At 49.4% G+C, this 16,296-nt stretch overlaps 1 protein-coding gene and 1 non-coding gene across 2 annotated transcripts in view; both read right to left on the bottom strand.

Annotated features, from left to right (window-relative positions):
* Positions 1-9,038, bottom strand: part of LOC104291624 (rho GTPase-activating protein 7-like) — a 68,597-nt gene extending 59,559 nt beyond the window's left edge. Inside the window, 3 exon segments of the mRNA XM_009890881.1 lie at positions 6,113-6,250; positions 8,511-8,668; positions 8,814-9,038. Of these exon segments, the coding sequence (XP_009889183.1) occupies positions 6,113-6,250; positions 8,511-8,668; positions 8,814-9,038 (521 nt within the window).
* A 6,817-nt stretch (positions 9,039-15,855) lies between these two features.
* TRNAD-GUC lies at positions 15,856-15,927 on the bottom strand. The gene has a single exon. It is a non-coding gene; the product is annotated as a tRNA-Asp (tRNA).
* Positions 15,928-16,296: the final 369 nt, after the last annotated feature.

The following is a 16,296-nucleotide window of genomic DNA, read 5'->3' as shown; positions in this document are numbered from 1 at the left end:
TCCTGCTCCTGGGTATGCCTGGCTGCCTCCCGCAGCACCCACAGCACCTCCAGCCCAGGCCAGGTCTCTCCTCTCTGTTGCCCACCAGGCACATTCAGGTCTCCACGTTAGCACTCTGCAAGGTGCCCTGCTGGCTACAGAGCTGCCAGCACAGTGAAAAACGCTGCTCCTACCCTCTCTGTTTTGCAGAGGCAAGGCAGGAGAAGAGAGCACCAGGTCACAATGTAAATACATAGCCTGTGGTGACCTCCCCTGAAGACAAAGCAACCTCTGGTGATGCCCATGGGGGACCTCCCCCCATCCAGGGTCTGTCAAACCCTGGGGGAGGATCTTGTGCATTCCGCACTGCAGGCACGCTGTGTGGGGACAGGGGGATAAGCATCTCCACCTGCCCCGGGTGGGCCGCGTTAGCCCGGGGATGGGGCTGGGCCGGGTACCGCTGGGGGAAAGGGAGGCAGCACGGCAAAAGCCGGAGGGAGTCCTCCCCTCCAGCCATCAACCGCCATCACGGCAGTGGGCAGAGATGCAGCACGGGCTATGGCACGCTTCATTTTTTTTAGGATTACATAGAGCTTCCCTGGTCTTTGGGCAGTCTCCCAGGGTGCTTGTGACAACGCTGCAAAATATTTGTCAAGGCAACCAGTGTTCTGGAAAAAACCCCTGAGAGACCATGGGAGGAGAGCCAAGAGGTGCGCCTGGCCCCCCACCCCTTGCCGGTCCAGCACGCAGGGTCTCAGTGCCCCTGCTCCTGCCAGCCCAGGGAAGTTGCCTGGGACACCTCCAGCACGGAGCACAAACTGCCATCCAGGGAAACAGAGAGGAGCCAGCCCCAAACATGCTGCTAAATCTTTACTTCCCAGCCCTTCGGACTGTGCAGCGGTTGGACTGGCACAAAGTGATTTGTTTGAAAAGTCTGTGGCTTGTCTCCCCCCCTAGAAAGCTCTCGGTATGGTTTATATCACTTCCCAAAATAGGAACAAATGGTTTAAAGTGTGGCTTGCTGCAGGAGTTTCTTCCCTTTCCAAGGGCAGCCCAGAGCTCAGGGTGCAACAGAGGGGTGCCAGCACCAAGCGTGGCTCTGAACGAGGCGTCACTCAGTGCACCGAGGGGCTGCAGTGTTTGGCGTCCTGCTGGGCTCTCTCTCACTGAGGGTACCCCATGGCCGGGCTCGCCATAGCCCTCCGCACCCCTCGAGCCTGTGGGTGCCAGGGGATGCAGCCGCTGGGAAGGGTTTACTCAGCTCCCCTTCTCGGGACCCAGCCAAAAGCAGGTCTGACACCACTCGTGGGGCTTTATTTTCTTCTCTGCATTGACTCAGAAATACAAGTGCACTGGAGAGTTCCCTAATTCCTTCATTGGAAAGCCTTATCACAACATTGGTTTTAGAAGAGAACAGATGCAATGACACTAGGTAGAAGAAAATGTATCTTTTGATCTACTGAGTACAGTTGCTTTCTTGGTGTTAGCTTTGGTTTTAACATCATTAAGTAGAAGACATAATAATATCTCAGGCATGACTGAACTCAGTTACAATAACATATAATGCCTCTGTTGTACAGAAACAATACAATTACAGTATGAAGAATTACTTTGGCAAAGTACGGAGTTTGTCATGCCTGATTTCCCCCCATATTTCTCTAATGTAAGTCTATCAAACATGCTATATTAAAAATAATTTTTCTCCTCTGACAAATAACAGATCTTGTGTGATATCTATAGAAACTTGAAAAAATGAAGCTCTAACCCATATCACCAACAACGGCACGCGTACCAGCACAGCCCTCAGGACAAAGACCTGTGCTTCTGGGGCACGTGCTGTGGCAGCAGGGAACAGCTTTGGCCAAATGAAGTGCCAAAAGGGCTGTCGTGAAAGGCTCAACAGAATTAAAATGCCTTTAAGAGCAGAGGTCCACATTGCTAAAAGCCCATTAGCTTATAATTTGAATAAGAGATGACCTCTATGGATTTTTAAGATAGCTATAGCTTGGGTTTTTAAGAATTACCTAAATTGTGTCACCCTGGGAAGGGATAGGCTGAGTTCAACCAGAGGTATGCACCTTTTCACGGGAAACTATTGAAAGAGTTTCCCTTTTTTGAAGTGTTATTTTCTGAAGCATGAAGTGTTGCTTTCTAAAGCAAAACATATTTTGATATACCATTTCTCTCAATGTGTGTGTATGTGCTCACGTATGTGTGTATATTTTCCAATTAATAACAGGATTACTATTTTACAACTTCTTTCTGAGAAACACAGAATTGCAATAAACTATGGACCTGGGGGCTGAGCTTTGTGATAGGCTCCAGGACCAGAAATAGGACTTTGTCCCTTTACATCAGCCGAGAACAGAGGGATAACGCAAATATTCCTGAGAAACGGCAAACGCCTGAACTCTGAGCTTCTCAAAAGGCATCCTTATCATGCTGAGCCTTATTCATACCATCTGGAAGAGCTGTAATTTAAGTTCTGGCTATTGTTTTACAGGAGAAAGAGACCATCTATATGGCAGAACATGTGTTACTTTCGCTCCTCAGTAACATTCATGCTCGATACTCCTCCTGACCAACGCATCTTGTATGTACACATGATAAACCGCTCACCACTTCCAATGCAGGTCTGGCCTGATGGGCTCCACCACTGCAAGCAGTGACTCTGGTTTGGCGCCACCTTCCAGTCCAGCTCAAACGTCTTTGTGCTCCAATGCCAGAGTCGTGACCAGCCCACACAAATTAAAGCTAGGACTTTCAAAGTGGTTCAAGGAATTGAGAGACCCCCAAATCATATATCTTACACACAAATACGATTCCCAATGTTCTATTCCTCCACTGGAAGTCCCAAACTAATCTGACAGCCTTTTTGCTCCATCCTCAGGGAGGAGCATATCACGTCTCACTGGCAACATCAATAAACTTCCAAAGTGAAACTTATCTTCAGCCCAAAGAATAACGTGCTTCTTGTTTTGAAAGAGGAACGGGGATGTTTGCAATAACAGTTAAGTCCCTTGGCACCTCTGAAAGGCCTTCTTATAAAGAGTGAAGTGCTTTCAGGCTCAGGGGGAAAAAAAATAAATCTCAGTTTGGCGGTTGCAGCTTCGACTTATTTTGAACACAGTCTCGGGGCTGGAGAGAGGGATGGCAAGAGAGAGGGATTGCCCGCTGGCAAGGGAACAGCGGATTGCTGGGTGGAAATACTGCCGCCAAAACCTGTCTCTGCAGAGATGAATGCAAGCCACAGGTGGAAAGGCCTGTGTGCAGCCCACCAAGTTTCTTAAAAAATAAAATAAGTAATTTAGGAAGCCATTTTCAGTAACTAGAACATTTATTACTCTTGCCCTCTCTGGGATGCTGCCAGCTCCCTGCTGGGGACAGGGACCGCGTGCTGAAAAGGAGGGACAGCACAGGCACTTTGCTGCACAAGCCCGGCGCTCTCTGGGCTGGGCAGCGCAGGGTCCCCGGGCAGCCCCAGACCCCGCCACCCCCGGCCTGTCATGGGGCCCCGGCTGCCCGAGGCTCTGCTCCGTGCACCTTTGCACTTGCTAGCACACAGCCTGACAGCTTGGGGTGTAAGGCTTGTGCACAGGCTGCTGGACAGGTGAGGTGTTATTTTTGACATCCTAGAAAGGCTTCTCGAAAAAACATGCAGGTTCAAGTTCACATCCTTCTGTAGTACTCAAAAAATGAAGAGGAGCCCAGAACTGACCCTTAGCCTTTTCGGCTCAGGCTGATTCTCTGAGCAGCAGCCACTCAAAAACCCCACGTTGTACCAAGAGCAGCCCCAGATTTCCTGACAACATCAGGTAGAAGAAAAGAAACCTTTAGGAAACAGGCTCTGTGACGGTCATTCTTAAGAGCTTTCCAGTTACGCTTTTGTTTGTGGGAATGAATTCCATTTGAAGATACATCAAGGAGATACCAGAGATGCTGATGTTAAGAAGCGAAATGGGAAAGTTGGAGGGTCAGAACCCTGAGGGCAGGGTCAGGCTCTCGGACCCCCAGAGCCCTCTTTGACTGATCTAGTGTGGTTATTTTAATTTTGTAACTTTTTAAAGACGAGTCACTGTTAAGGTCAATAAGAACAATCTGGTGGTGTTACTTATTTATTTGGTTTTGAAGACAAGACAACATGAAGGTAACAATCTGGACTTAGGTAGGGAAGCAAACTGTCTCTGAGGGTTTCTGCCATGCATTTGTGTCTGTCAGGGACAAGAAGTTCTTTGTTCCAGCCAAAGTAAACATGGTATATATTTTTTACCCAACAGTTGCAAGGGGCTGTTTCAGTACGCTTTCACTGTGCAGTGTACCAGATATCTTCCTGCAAAGCACAGGCACCAACCAAGCCTTTGGGGGGGGGGGGGTGTAACTAGGCACGTTCCCAGGTGATATTTGGCACCAAACCCACCTGTGTGCTCCTCCTAGGACTTGTCCACTTCCCAGCACCGTGGACCAAGCAGGGCTGCGGCACGGTCACCCCGAGCAGCACGGGTCTCGCTGGGCGTGCAGCAGACCCCTCTGCCTTTGCAGGGCACCCGACCAGCCCCGGCAGACATTAAATGGTGCAAAATCCAGGGACCTTGGTGTGACAGAGGTTAGCTCTCTTGATCTAACTCTTCAGGGGGTGATCAGAGCGGCCTCAGATTTTGTGCAAATAGACAGAACAATTGGGAAGCTCAGATCTAAAGTTGGGGGCTGACCTTCCCCATCTGCTAGGGCTTAGCTTGACCAGGCTTTGGTTTAGCCTCACATCTGCAGTGGATCCACTAATATTCATTACAGAGTACCAGCAGGATGAGCCTGGTCAGGATTTTGCTTCACACCAGCCCTTGGGATCGGCCGCTCCTTTACAACCCCCCTCCTGCAGGCGTCCATCCTTAACCCCGGTATCACTCTGATGGGCACAGGTTTCCAAACCAAAAGGATCAAATTGGAGAGTTCATGTTTCACTTATTTTAGTGAACCTACTCCTCACTACCTACTTGCTTATTTTTTGCCCAAGTTGCTCACTGGAATCCTTGTTGAAGATCAGCAACACCTAACAAATGGCAGCAGGAAAAAAATATGAACTGGAACAGGAGTTCCCTGTTTGATCTTGCATCAAATTGGCTCCTACTGCCGTCAGTGCAGGCAAAAGCTGAGTAATAGATTATTTTTTTTTTACCCCCTCTCCACTAAAAACTTTGGAGTTCAACTTGACAATAGCCTCAGCACTGCCTTCCAGTGCTGGGCTGCCCACAGCCCACAGTGTTAACAGGACACAACAGTACTTTGTGCACTCCGAGATGGTCTCGAAAGTTTAGCTCCATCACATCTGGGTTTATCCAGAACTTCTGCACCAACTTCACGCTGAAAATCTGCCAGATTCTCTGGAAGAAACTCCTTGTGCTCACCTATCTAGTATTCCTCACTACTCCTAAGAGCATATGTATTTTTATCACAAAATACCAGGCTTAAAGTCCCCAAAGGTCCTTCCAGCCACACTGCTGTTCTGGAAGGAGGTTTTCTTTAGCGTGCATGTCATAAGCACTGATGTCATCCTGCCATGCGATGCTCACGCTTCCCTCCCCAGGCAATGAGCCAGCAGCCTGTTCATGCAACAACTACTTTCTCAGAAAGTGAATTTTTGCTATACATTGTCCTGAGTTCTTTATGTGTCATTACCCAAAAGCTGATATCTAAGGGAATATTACTTCCTTTACTCCCTCAGGCTTACTTCTGGGCTTGTCCTTGCAACTGCTTGTGGTCATACAGCTTTAAAAATTACTCGTGTGCCTTGAGAAGAGTCTGTGGGGCACTGTGGAGCTGATGGACACCTTCATCTTTTAAAATGCCTACAAAACTCCAGCCAAAGAACAAGTATAAATATCAAAAGCTAGAAATAAAATTCTGCCTAAATCTGAAAATTCACAGCTCTAGACCCACTCGGTCCCACAAAGGAAAAAAAGCAGCGCAGGCAAAGGCAAGTACCCTGGTGCGACACAGCGGTACAATGCACGATGCAGCAGCAGTAAAAGGAGCACGCTTGCCAAAAAAAGTAGATATGTTTCCATTCCTTGATCGAGGCCATAGCCCTGATGCTCAGTTCGCACCAGCACGGGATTACATACACCTTTGGACTGACCTGCGAGGCGTTTTTCCCTTGCGCTCTTCCAGAAGCCATCCCAGGCCTTGCCGGTGGGGCGCCTGGGGTGGTCGCTGAGGCATCGCCTCAGGTGGGGCTTCCCGGGTGCCTCCGTTCTCATCCCGACGGATCCAAACCCTTGGAGAGAAATTGCAGGGCGTTAGGACCAAGGCAGGTCCGTTCTCCCGGCGTTTGCCTCTTCGGCTGGACTAGAGAAGTTCCCGCAGAGGAGAAGTCCACAGGTAGCCAGTGAACATCCCTCTGGCAAGAGCGGGGAGCGGAGCCCAGGGCAGCGGCCCCACTGGCGTCCCAGCACAGATCACAGCCCAGCTCCGCAGCTCGGCTCCCTCCTCCTATAAACACGGCCGTTCCCTGCCGCCCAGGGCCATAAATAAAGAGCGAGGCGACGCGTGTTTCTGGGAGCGCTCTACCTTTGCGTTCCCAGCTGCGCTGCAGTAACCGTCTGCGGAACAGCTTCCCCCTCCTCTCTGAGCTTGCTAACCCACCGTGTCTGTGCGGTGGGCTGCGTGCCTGCTGTCTCCTTTACTATAGCATAGGATCATCTAGGTTGGAAGGGACCTTTGAGATCATCGAGTCCAACCACCAACCTCACACTGCCAAGTCCACCACTAAAACATGACCCTCAGCACCGTGTCTACCTGTCTTTTACGTACCTCCAGGGATAGCGACTCCACCACTTCTCTGGGCAGCCTGTTACTAGTGGGTAGTTGTTTATTTGGGAGGGGTTTTGTTGTTTTTTTTCATGTTTTTTAAATATTTATTTTGAACAGAGCAGCCCGGTCTAGAAATAGGGTGGGATACTTCTCCTGTGTTATGGGCTTAACCTGAGCGAAGGTGTTGTGCAGAGACCACTCAAACAGAAGAGGTGTCCAGGACTAGGATTCATCAGTTACCTGAGGAACATCCTCAGAGAAACCCTGCTCCAAAGGCACTTCTGCCCTGTGGTATCTGCTCTCTCGTGTACTCGCTGCCCTCTACAGAGGGGTGAGTAATGCTCAGGCCTTGCAGCCTTATTTTACTTACAGAAACCCAGACTGGCATAGACACAGTAAGACACAGGGGAACCATCTTCCTGGGCACCACAGCTCCCTCCAAACACCTCTTCACAGGGTGCCCTTGGACCTGTCTTCGCTGTAAAGGCAAACTCCAGAATCACGACTGATGCTGCCTGGGCAGGGGCTGGAAGCAGCGATGGGGATGTACAAAACCCCTCTGCCGTATACCTGTTCAGTTACCTGCTTGTGACGTGGTGCCCACATAAATATGTTCTCATAAGACCCTGCTGGAAGAAGTAGAGGCACATCCAATCATTAAATTTAGGCCCCTTCCCTGTTTGGGACATGAGAATGAAATAGCTTTGAAGTGGAAGCCGCTGCGTATGGGCAAAAAGCAAATACCCACCATGTAGCTCAGCACTGATGAAGCTCCTTGGCAAAATCTGTCCTGAAAAAGAAAAGAAATTGATGGGGAAATAACTGGAACGACTGCTGGTATTACATACGGGCTTTACACGTCCACCATTGCTATTTCTGGCAGGCGGTCTGCGTCTGATATCTCCCAGGACTAAGTTTTGATGGTATGTGCTGAAGCAAGTTCAGCGCACAGCAACACTTACCGGGCGGCTCCCCCACACACATCACCGCCACACGCACGCGTCTATACCTCAGCTGATAAATCACCCCACCCCCAGAGCTGGATGCTCCTCACTGAGCACACAACTGCATCCAGGGGAGGGCTGAGAGCGCCCCGAGAGCCTTTGGAGTTGATTCCTTATGTTGTGGACTGTTGCTGCAAGCCTGCATCCTCATTAAGACAACTTAATTAATGTCCCCCAGCGGAAAGAAATTTGACGACTAGAGGCACAGCTGATGACAGGCACAGTGACTGCTCTGAGGCTGTGAACCGCAGTGTTACGCATCCTCTCCTCAGCGCTGCCGCACGCTTCAGACCTGCAGAGCAGACTGGGTAGTTCTCAGCCACAGTTCATGTATTTGATACAACAAACTCACACGCATAGCTGATTTTTTGGCCTGAATTTCTTAGACGCTTGAAGGAAGTGTCACGATGAAGAGAAACCATTAAGTATATGCTTCCATTTAAAAAAGGGTTTTGGACAAATTAAAGGTTTTGGACAAATGAAATCCTCAGATATAACGGCGGGTGCAGCTGGGCCACGCGAGCAGCCGTTCCCCACTCCCCCCTGTGCGGGACGGGCTCAGAGCAGCGAGCTCATCCCACGCAGACATCACCCTGCCCACATCCAGGACGCATTACAGGGAATAACCCTTCCATGAAGATGAGACTTAACGAGATGAAGGCATTTAGGTTTAAAACCAAAGTAAGCAGCCACCTGAAGAGTGATGGCAGAGACACATACCACAACCTGCGCAGGAGGCTGGTTTCCATCCCAGTGCCTGGAGGGTGCGCAGGGGGACACAGAGACACCCCGAACCCTCCAAGGGCGAAGCGGAGCTCCGTGCCACCCAGCCCATCGCACGGCTGCTGCTCAGAGGAAGGAAAAAGCATCATGAGCAGCTGGGGTGGAGAGAGCAAAGCAACAAATTTATGTTCATTCTGGTTTGCTTGATACAGTTAATGTCACCTCCCAACATAGTTGTGCTGGCAATGCTTCTAACCAAACCCAGAGGTTTTTAATATTAAAAAGCAGTTAAACATATACTGCGCCACGTGCGGAGCTATGCTCCAAGCGTGATCCCGGGGAAGCGCAGTTTTCCTTCTGCTGATGAAAAAGGCCGTGAGAGTTTTGGGAGGGCAGCACCAGGCCCACAGAGGAACACTGGAGGTCCACGCAGCAGCTTTTCTCCCAGACCCATGGCGTGCCGTGAGGTGCCGGCAGCAGTGCCCTGAGCCCCTCGGCCACGGGCGGCAGGCAGGTCATGGCCATGGCTGCTGCCTGCAGCAGGGCCCGGCACCGCACAGGCGTCTCCCACCGATGGCTGACGGCTCCTGGCGTGGGGAAAGCACGTGGTTCCCCTCCCAAGGGCACGGAATGGCCTTTGGGTTGGTACCTCGGAGCAGTCCCAGCCGTAGCGGCACTGGCACGCTCCTGCCTCACTGCACAAAACTCGTTTTGCTTCATTTCATTTTTTCCTTGATGCCTAATGAGTCTGTGAGAGTCACCTCCAATTTCATGGAGATATCACAGCTGTAAAGATGAAAATCTGCTTCATAAAGCCAAAAAACCCCAAGAATGAACAGTCAGGCTATGCATATAAAGGAACTAAAGTACCTCCTGTTGTTTCCCAGACATGGCCCTGGGCTTAAACATGATGCATGCTAAAAATAAAGCTGTGGGTAGGAAAAAGCAGCAAAGTTGCTCTACATTCCTAGAAGCTTCTCACATTCACATCTCGGCCTTGGGATTCCTGCAAGGGCCAAAACATTTCCTGAAACATCAAGCCATTTCGAGATGAAGCGAACATCCTCACTCAGCAGATGTGTTTGGGGAACTGGCATTTTTAAATTATCCAGAATGGTAAAACAACAGATTTGAACAACAAAAAAAAGCCAACAGCTAGTCATTAGAGTTGCTGCAACAATAATCTGAACTTGTCTATAGCATTAAAGGCTAAGATACAAGTGCTTTTATGCACCATTTAGCCTCTCCCTTGTGGAGAACTTGAGCATTTGTGCATCTGGATTTCATCTGCGCCTGAATGAGACTGTGGGTGTGACATTTTAGCTTGAGGTGGCTGCAGCTGGTAATGATGTGTTTGGATACTGCCACTCTTTCTCAGAAACATTGAAAGGGGTGCGTGAGCACATGCATACTGTTAAAAAAGATAATTAATGACTCAACAGCTAAGGTTAAACTCGAGTCCTTCTTTTGCCCAAAGAGACAGCTTTATTAGACAGCATAGAGGAGTATTTATTCACAGTTAAATAATTAAAAAAAAAACAAACAGTTTGAAGGTAAGAGGTTTATTGTTTAGCCAAAGGCTGCTTACAGCACTCAAGGCATGCTGTCAGAGCGAGCCAAGAAACGTCCTGCGTCCGTCTGCAGCGAGCAGGCAGCAAGCAGCAGGGCCGGGCATTGGCACCAAAACATGCTACAAGTCTTGAGTAAGAGGGATGTCTGATTTTTCTTTACATGCAGAATTTGGCCTTCTCAACTGCTAGGCACCAATGTAAGATATTTCCCGCCCATCTCTAGTCTAACAGCTAAAGCTGTCATTTCCCAAGACAGACCTCACCAAGGGAGAGGTTTCACTACCAGATAAGGGTTATAACCAGATCAGATATCAATGGTTGATGTTCCCGCTCAGAGCAAAGAGCAACCACGCTATCTGTTGTCCACAGCGTTATTTACAAATACCATGGTGGTAAAAAGCAGCCTCTAACCCCCAATCATACTCCTCCGTTACAAATAGCAACACGGAGGTTGCTTCTTTCCTCCTCAAGAGGAGGAATGTTCAACCAGGAATTTAGGATTAATTATCTAAGGCAGGAAAAAGCGGTGCTATGTTAAAGACCTGAGACATATCAGTGGTTGTGCTTTCTTGGGCAAGTCAGCTGTTGCTTCTGAGCACTGCCTTTACGGAGAAACTAAAGGAGCAATGACATTTAGTTAAACTAGTCTGAAACACCCATAGGAAAACTTCGGTCATCTATTGAAAGCTCATTACACTGAACCGAGTAAACCTCCTCCTGCGCTGGGGGTGCCACCCCGAGCAGCCAGGCGCCGGCTGCCGCTCCGACCCGGTACCTCCCACCCTCCGGACTGACCCTCCGCACGGCAGCGGGGCGCTGCACCCGTCCAACTGCTGAAGGGGATGTCGTGTGTGAAAAAAGCTACCGGCAGGATGAACTGCCAAAGGTTTGTCTGGGAAGAGCTGTTGGTCCCGCAGCCGCACTGCCACCTGGAGCAGATCTCGCCTGCCTCCCATAACCCTTCTCCCTGCTTCCTTCTTCCTTCTCTCAGAGAAGTTTTTCAGCTTCTTACATGTTACGTTCCCAATGCACAGAACCTGGGAATAGTGTGGTTATCTGTAGTTTATACGGACAAAGATTCATTTAATACCCTTGTGGAAAAATTGTAGAAATCAGTGGGATTATAGGAGCCCACTGAAGCCGGGATACTTACTCGATGTACAGCTGGTTGTCATCAATTCTTATTTTTCAATCAACCTGTTATCCTGACACCCTTAAGCTACGGATTTCCTTTTAAATGGTGTCGTATAGGTTTGGTTATTTAAAATTCTGCTTTACCATAGTTGTTCTGTGGAACATATGAAACTTTTATACCAGGAGAACAGCAGACAGCCTTCCAATAAGGCTGGGAGTCTGTGCCAGCACAGGGATTTTCACACTATTTTAAGCATTTACAAGTTGTCTCAAGCCTTAAATGATAAAAACATCAAGTAGTGAGAGTGCAGTGAACTCAATATTTTGCTATTCAGCTAGCCTAGTGGGAACACGCTAGTGCAAATATTTAAATGTAAGCACCAGCTGGAGGCACTTCCTGCGGCTGCCGCCACCAGGCACGAGCCGGGTGTTAACCAGAACCCCTGGAGTGGCCCGAAGGCGAGACCCGGGAGCCGCTGCCCTAGAAGGAAAGGTATTAGCTACAGCCAGGGTGCTGTTACCGTGAAGGAACACAGATGCGCTTTAATAATAGCACCCGGGCTGAAGGTGACAACAGATGACTCAAAAGGACCAACGGCAGGTTTTGTGGAATCAATTTAGAGGCTTAAGGGAGATTTTGTTAAGCCTAAATCATTAAAGAAAACTTGTTTGCGCAGTTTCACTTCATCACCCTGTCACGGCCAGGGTTGGTGGGAGGAGATGTAGATATGGCCCAGGGTTGCACAAGAGCCCGTGGCACACCTGCAGCACCTCCCTTTGCTCTCTCAGCCTCTTTACGCGCATCACCTCAGGCTCGCAAGTGCTTTTACTGGCACCACTGGACAGATAACCCATTTGCATGTGATCCCCTGAAACACAGCTGTACCAAGCACAGGGGGCACCGAAGTGCGTTCAGCGCGGGCTGGCCCAGCTTGCCCTCCTACAAGCCACGCTCAGCCCACCCCCAGGCTGGGCTGCAGCCCCCTCCCCAGGCGTTGCTGCGCCTGCCGAGAGAAGCACCAAGCTGCGGCTGGGACGGACCCCAATTCAAGCCTGTGCAGGCTTTCGGGAGCATCTACAGGGGGAGATGAAAAAAAAAAAAGGAACAAGTTTAGTACTCACCAGACCCAAACCAGCAACTCCTGCGTGCTGAGGAATGGCTAGTGACCCGCAGGGGAGAGGCTGTGCCCTGCAGAGATGCTCAATGGGGGCACAAGGGACTCACCTGATTAAAAAGAAAAAAATGAAAGAAAACATCTTTTTTAAAAAAATGAGGGATTGGAAAATAATGTTTAAAAAATGAAGGCATGTTTTCCAGCAATTTACCCAAGGATTATCCATAGCCAAGCAGGGAAAGTAGGGTCCAGAGCTGAAGGAATGATTTCTTTAATTTCTTTTTAAAATAAGATGCTCTCAGTTTCCCAGGAAATTCTCTAAAAGGACAATATTGTGCCAACAAAAAGCCAGATTTAGTTTTCATAGTCTCAGAATGATACATTTGTAAGCCTATACCAGGCTAAAAATTGACAGCTCAAGAGGATCACCGCATCTCTGAAGACAGAGAATGAAGAGCCAAGAAGCAGGTTATTAGAGACTGAAAAAGATACTCACTTCGAGTAAAATACTGTTGTTTTATGCATGGGAGTAGGACAAGCTAGGACAGCCGTCTCGTATTTCTTCAGAGAACACAGGCATTTGAATGAAATAATGAACAATACTATAAACCAGAATCACATTGCAAATAAACATGTAAGTGACAAGTGTTATTTCAACACATCTAGTTTCATGTCTCCTGAAAGAGCTGTTAAGAAGTCCCTCTAAAAGTGCTGGAATTTTTTTTCTTCAGCAACACTTTCCATCAACATGAGCTGCAGTGACTGGACAGGAGGTTTTTAGGTGTGACATTTCTTTTAGTATTTTGCTGACACCTTCTGATTTGGAAAAATCTGTTCCAAATCCTACAATCCAGTAACTAAAGTGACTAGAGAGCAGCCATGTGTTAATCCAACATTGCCAGGAGCGACTGAAAGCCTTATTGTGCCATCAAATTGCATTCTAAAACAAGTTTTTTGATGTTAAACTGCACGTCCTAAGCACGAGAGCCCATGAAGTGTGAAACCCAACTTTACCGCATCTGTTCACGAGAGGTAATCTCTATGCCAGTGCTTCACCTCTCAGGAAGCGAAGGCTCAGCCTTTCCCCCGGAGCAGCCCCGTCGCTTTATAGCCACGTGGTGCAGATCTTGCTGCCAGCAGGGACATGAACAGTGCCACATGCCACGCTGCTGAGTCCCGCAGCACTGCGTGAGCCTGCGAATGCCAAAGAGAAGTGAAACACATCCCTAATTCACCTCGGGTTTCAGATTATACATTTGACGAGTGGGATCATTAATGAGCATGTGCTGCTGTCACCTGTCACCACTCTCCCTGTGGCAGTGGTGGAGGTTCCCCAGGGCCACCTCAGGGGCGCAGCATCCCTGTGCCCTCGCCTGCGGTGGGCTGCAGCCTGGGGGCACACCCCAGGGATGCCCCAAACCCCAGGTCCACGGAAATGCTCCAGGTCGAGCAGGTGTCCTGGAGCACGGTCTAGGTTGGAAAAACAGTTTAACAAAACTTAGCAAATATATTTGAAAATAACCTTAGAACTAAGCTGAGATTCGTTAATTAGTGGTTTCAGCCTCCCAGTGAAGCCCACCAGGAACCAACCACCGCTAGAACAGCTAGATCAACCTTTGCAAGTATAGGTGAGGGACATGCAAATTTGCAGGGAGAAGCTCCCGAACTGGGGTTCTATCTGTGACCCCTGTTGCTTGACACACTGCTTGGAGTTGAGAGAGCTGGGACTCTTTAGCCTGGAGAAGAGAAGGCTGAGGGGAGACCTTATTATGGCATACAAGTATCTAAAGGGTGGGTTGAAGGAGGATGGAGACAGACTCTTCTCGGTGGTTCCCAGTGACAGGACGAGGGGCAATGGGCACAAGTTGGAACATAGGAAGTTCCATTCACATATACGGAAAACCTTCTTTACGGTTGGGGTGACAGAGCAGTGGCACAGGCTGCCCAGGGAGGGGGTGGAGTCCCCTTCTCTGGAGATTTTCAAAACCCGCCTGGATGCAGTCCTGAGTGATGTGCTCCAGGCAATCCTGCTTTAGCAGGGGAGTTGGACTAGGTGATCTCTGGAGGTCCCTTCCAACTCTGAAAATTCCGTGTTTCCGAGTAAAACAACTGATTAAACACTTGTTCAACAAGATACTTAAAAATGTAAATATTCTTTCTGTATGAGATGTTTAATAATTCTCCCTGAAAGTTACCAAAGACACATGTCTCAAAGGGTGAGTGCTGCAGAGACCCCCACGCACACCTGGGACCTGCAGCTGACCCACCCCAGATTTGCAGTTTCAGTTCCAGAATCTCACGTTTTCGGTCCTATGCATTAGTCACCACCTGCAAAGGTGATGAAAACTCTGGAAGAAAAAGCAAGAAAACTCCAAAAGAGGCAGTGGGATTATCTCAAGGCAGGTGGGTGCTGGCAGCTCCCCAGCACACAACCCGGCACTGTCACCCCTTCTGCGGTGACCTGCCCCAGGACCCTGCTGAGATCCGTGCCACGCTCCTTCAGACTCACAGACTGGGCCCACAGGTTTTGCAAACAGGTTTTGTCTGGGCTTCCCGACAGGGGCCATCGCTGTTCTCACAAGTTTCTATTCCTGGGGTCCAGCTCGGAACCAGCATTGGAGCTGAGCCTGCAGGAACAATCTCTGTGGCCGCCAGGCGCCGACGTGCCGCAGCGCAGGCGCTGCTCCCAAAGCAGAGGCGGCCACGCAGGCTGCATGGCGGGCAGAGCACTGCCGGTAACGGCCGAACTGCTGAAGCGGGGGGGCTTTTTTATTTTTTAGAAGGACGTCTTGGAACTATTAGGAGTTGTATACGGGCTGGGCTGGTTAAAAAAAACATCCACGCAGTTTTCATGTGAAAAGTTGCTTTCAAAAATGTATTTTGGTCAAAATTGAAATGCCTCTGATGGTTGGCGGATAAATGTCATGACGGAGATGATAATAAGGAAATGCACATTTGAAATAAGGTACCAAATTGTAACAATAACAGCAATTTTGATCTTTTACAAATTACCAAGTGTTGTGATAGATTAATAAGTTTTAAAAATTAAGGCTCAGTTTCTACTGGAATAGGCACTAGAGCTAGCTAAGTCAGAAATTCATTTAGGGCAATATTACCGCCCCTACTACACAGTGTTCATACCGCAGCACGGTGAAGGCTCCTGCTCTGAGCATCCTCCCGAAGCGCACGGCGCTGGCTCCAGCGAGCAAGACCTTCAGCACTCGCAAGATGCCGGTGGCATCCCTGTGGCTCTGCTGGAGCCCTTCTCACCAAGAATGGCCTCATTCACTTCCTCAGGAACGAATGTCTCAACGCTTTTTGCCAACAGGCACTTGCCCAGAGAGCGAAGAGCACTTGCCCAGAGAGTGAAGAGCAGCCTGCTGGTAACGCTGAGGGCAAACCGCCGCCTGTCGCTGCTCCCAGTCCCTTTTCTCACCCAGCGGGTCCGTTATTGGACGGACAGACAGGCAAATAAAAACCGCGGGGCCCCCCCCGCGCCCGGGCAGGAAAAGGCAGCTCAACCTCCCCGTCGGGGAATCGAACCCCGGTCTCCCGCGTGACAGGCGGGGATACTCACCACTATACTAACGAGGAGCCATTAGAACCCCTAGACAGCCATTATCTGGCCACTCCGTGAGAGTATTAATTATCCCCATCATTCCTTCACTGATGCCCTCTTGCCTGTGCGGGGCCAGCAGAAAGGGCACTCGCCCAAAGCCTCCTGCATGAGGGCCACACTCCAGCTTTGGTATTTATTACACACAATGTATATCTATAGGATGCGTGCTCTAAAGAACACCTAAGCTCAGCTCCCATCCTTATTGCAGCGGTCGAAGTCCAGAATCACTGCTCTGCTGGTACCAAAGCCGTTCAGGAGATGGCATTTCTGTACACAAGAACGCGATACTGCATCGCATCCACTTCCACAGACACGGCGTATCAGAGCCTGAGTTAAGATCCAGC

The sequence above is a fragment of the Charadrius vociferus genome, unplaced genomic scaffold (genome assembly GCF_000708025.1).
Source record: "Charadrius vociferus isolate BGI_N301 unplaced genomic scaffold, ASM70802v2 scaffold108, whole genome shotgun sequence".
NCBI lineage: Eukaryota > Metazoa > Chordata > Aves > Charadriiformes > Charadriidae > Charadrius > Charadrius vociferus.
The sequence above is the reverse complement of the archived record's forward strand: the minus strand, read 5'-3'. Positions and strand labels throughout refer to the sequence as shown.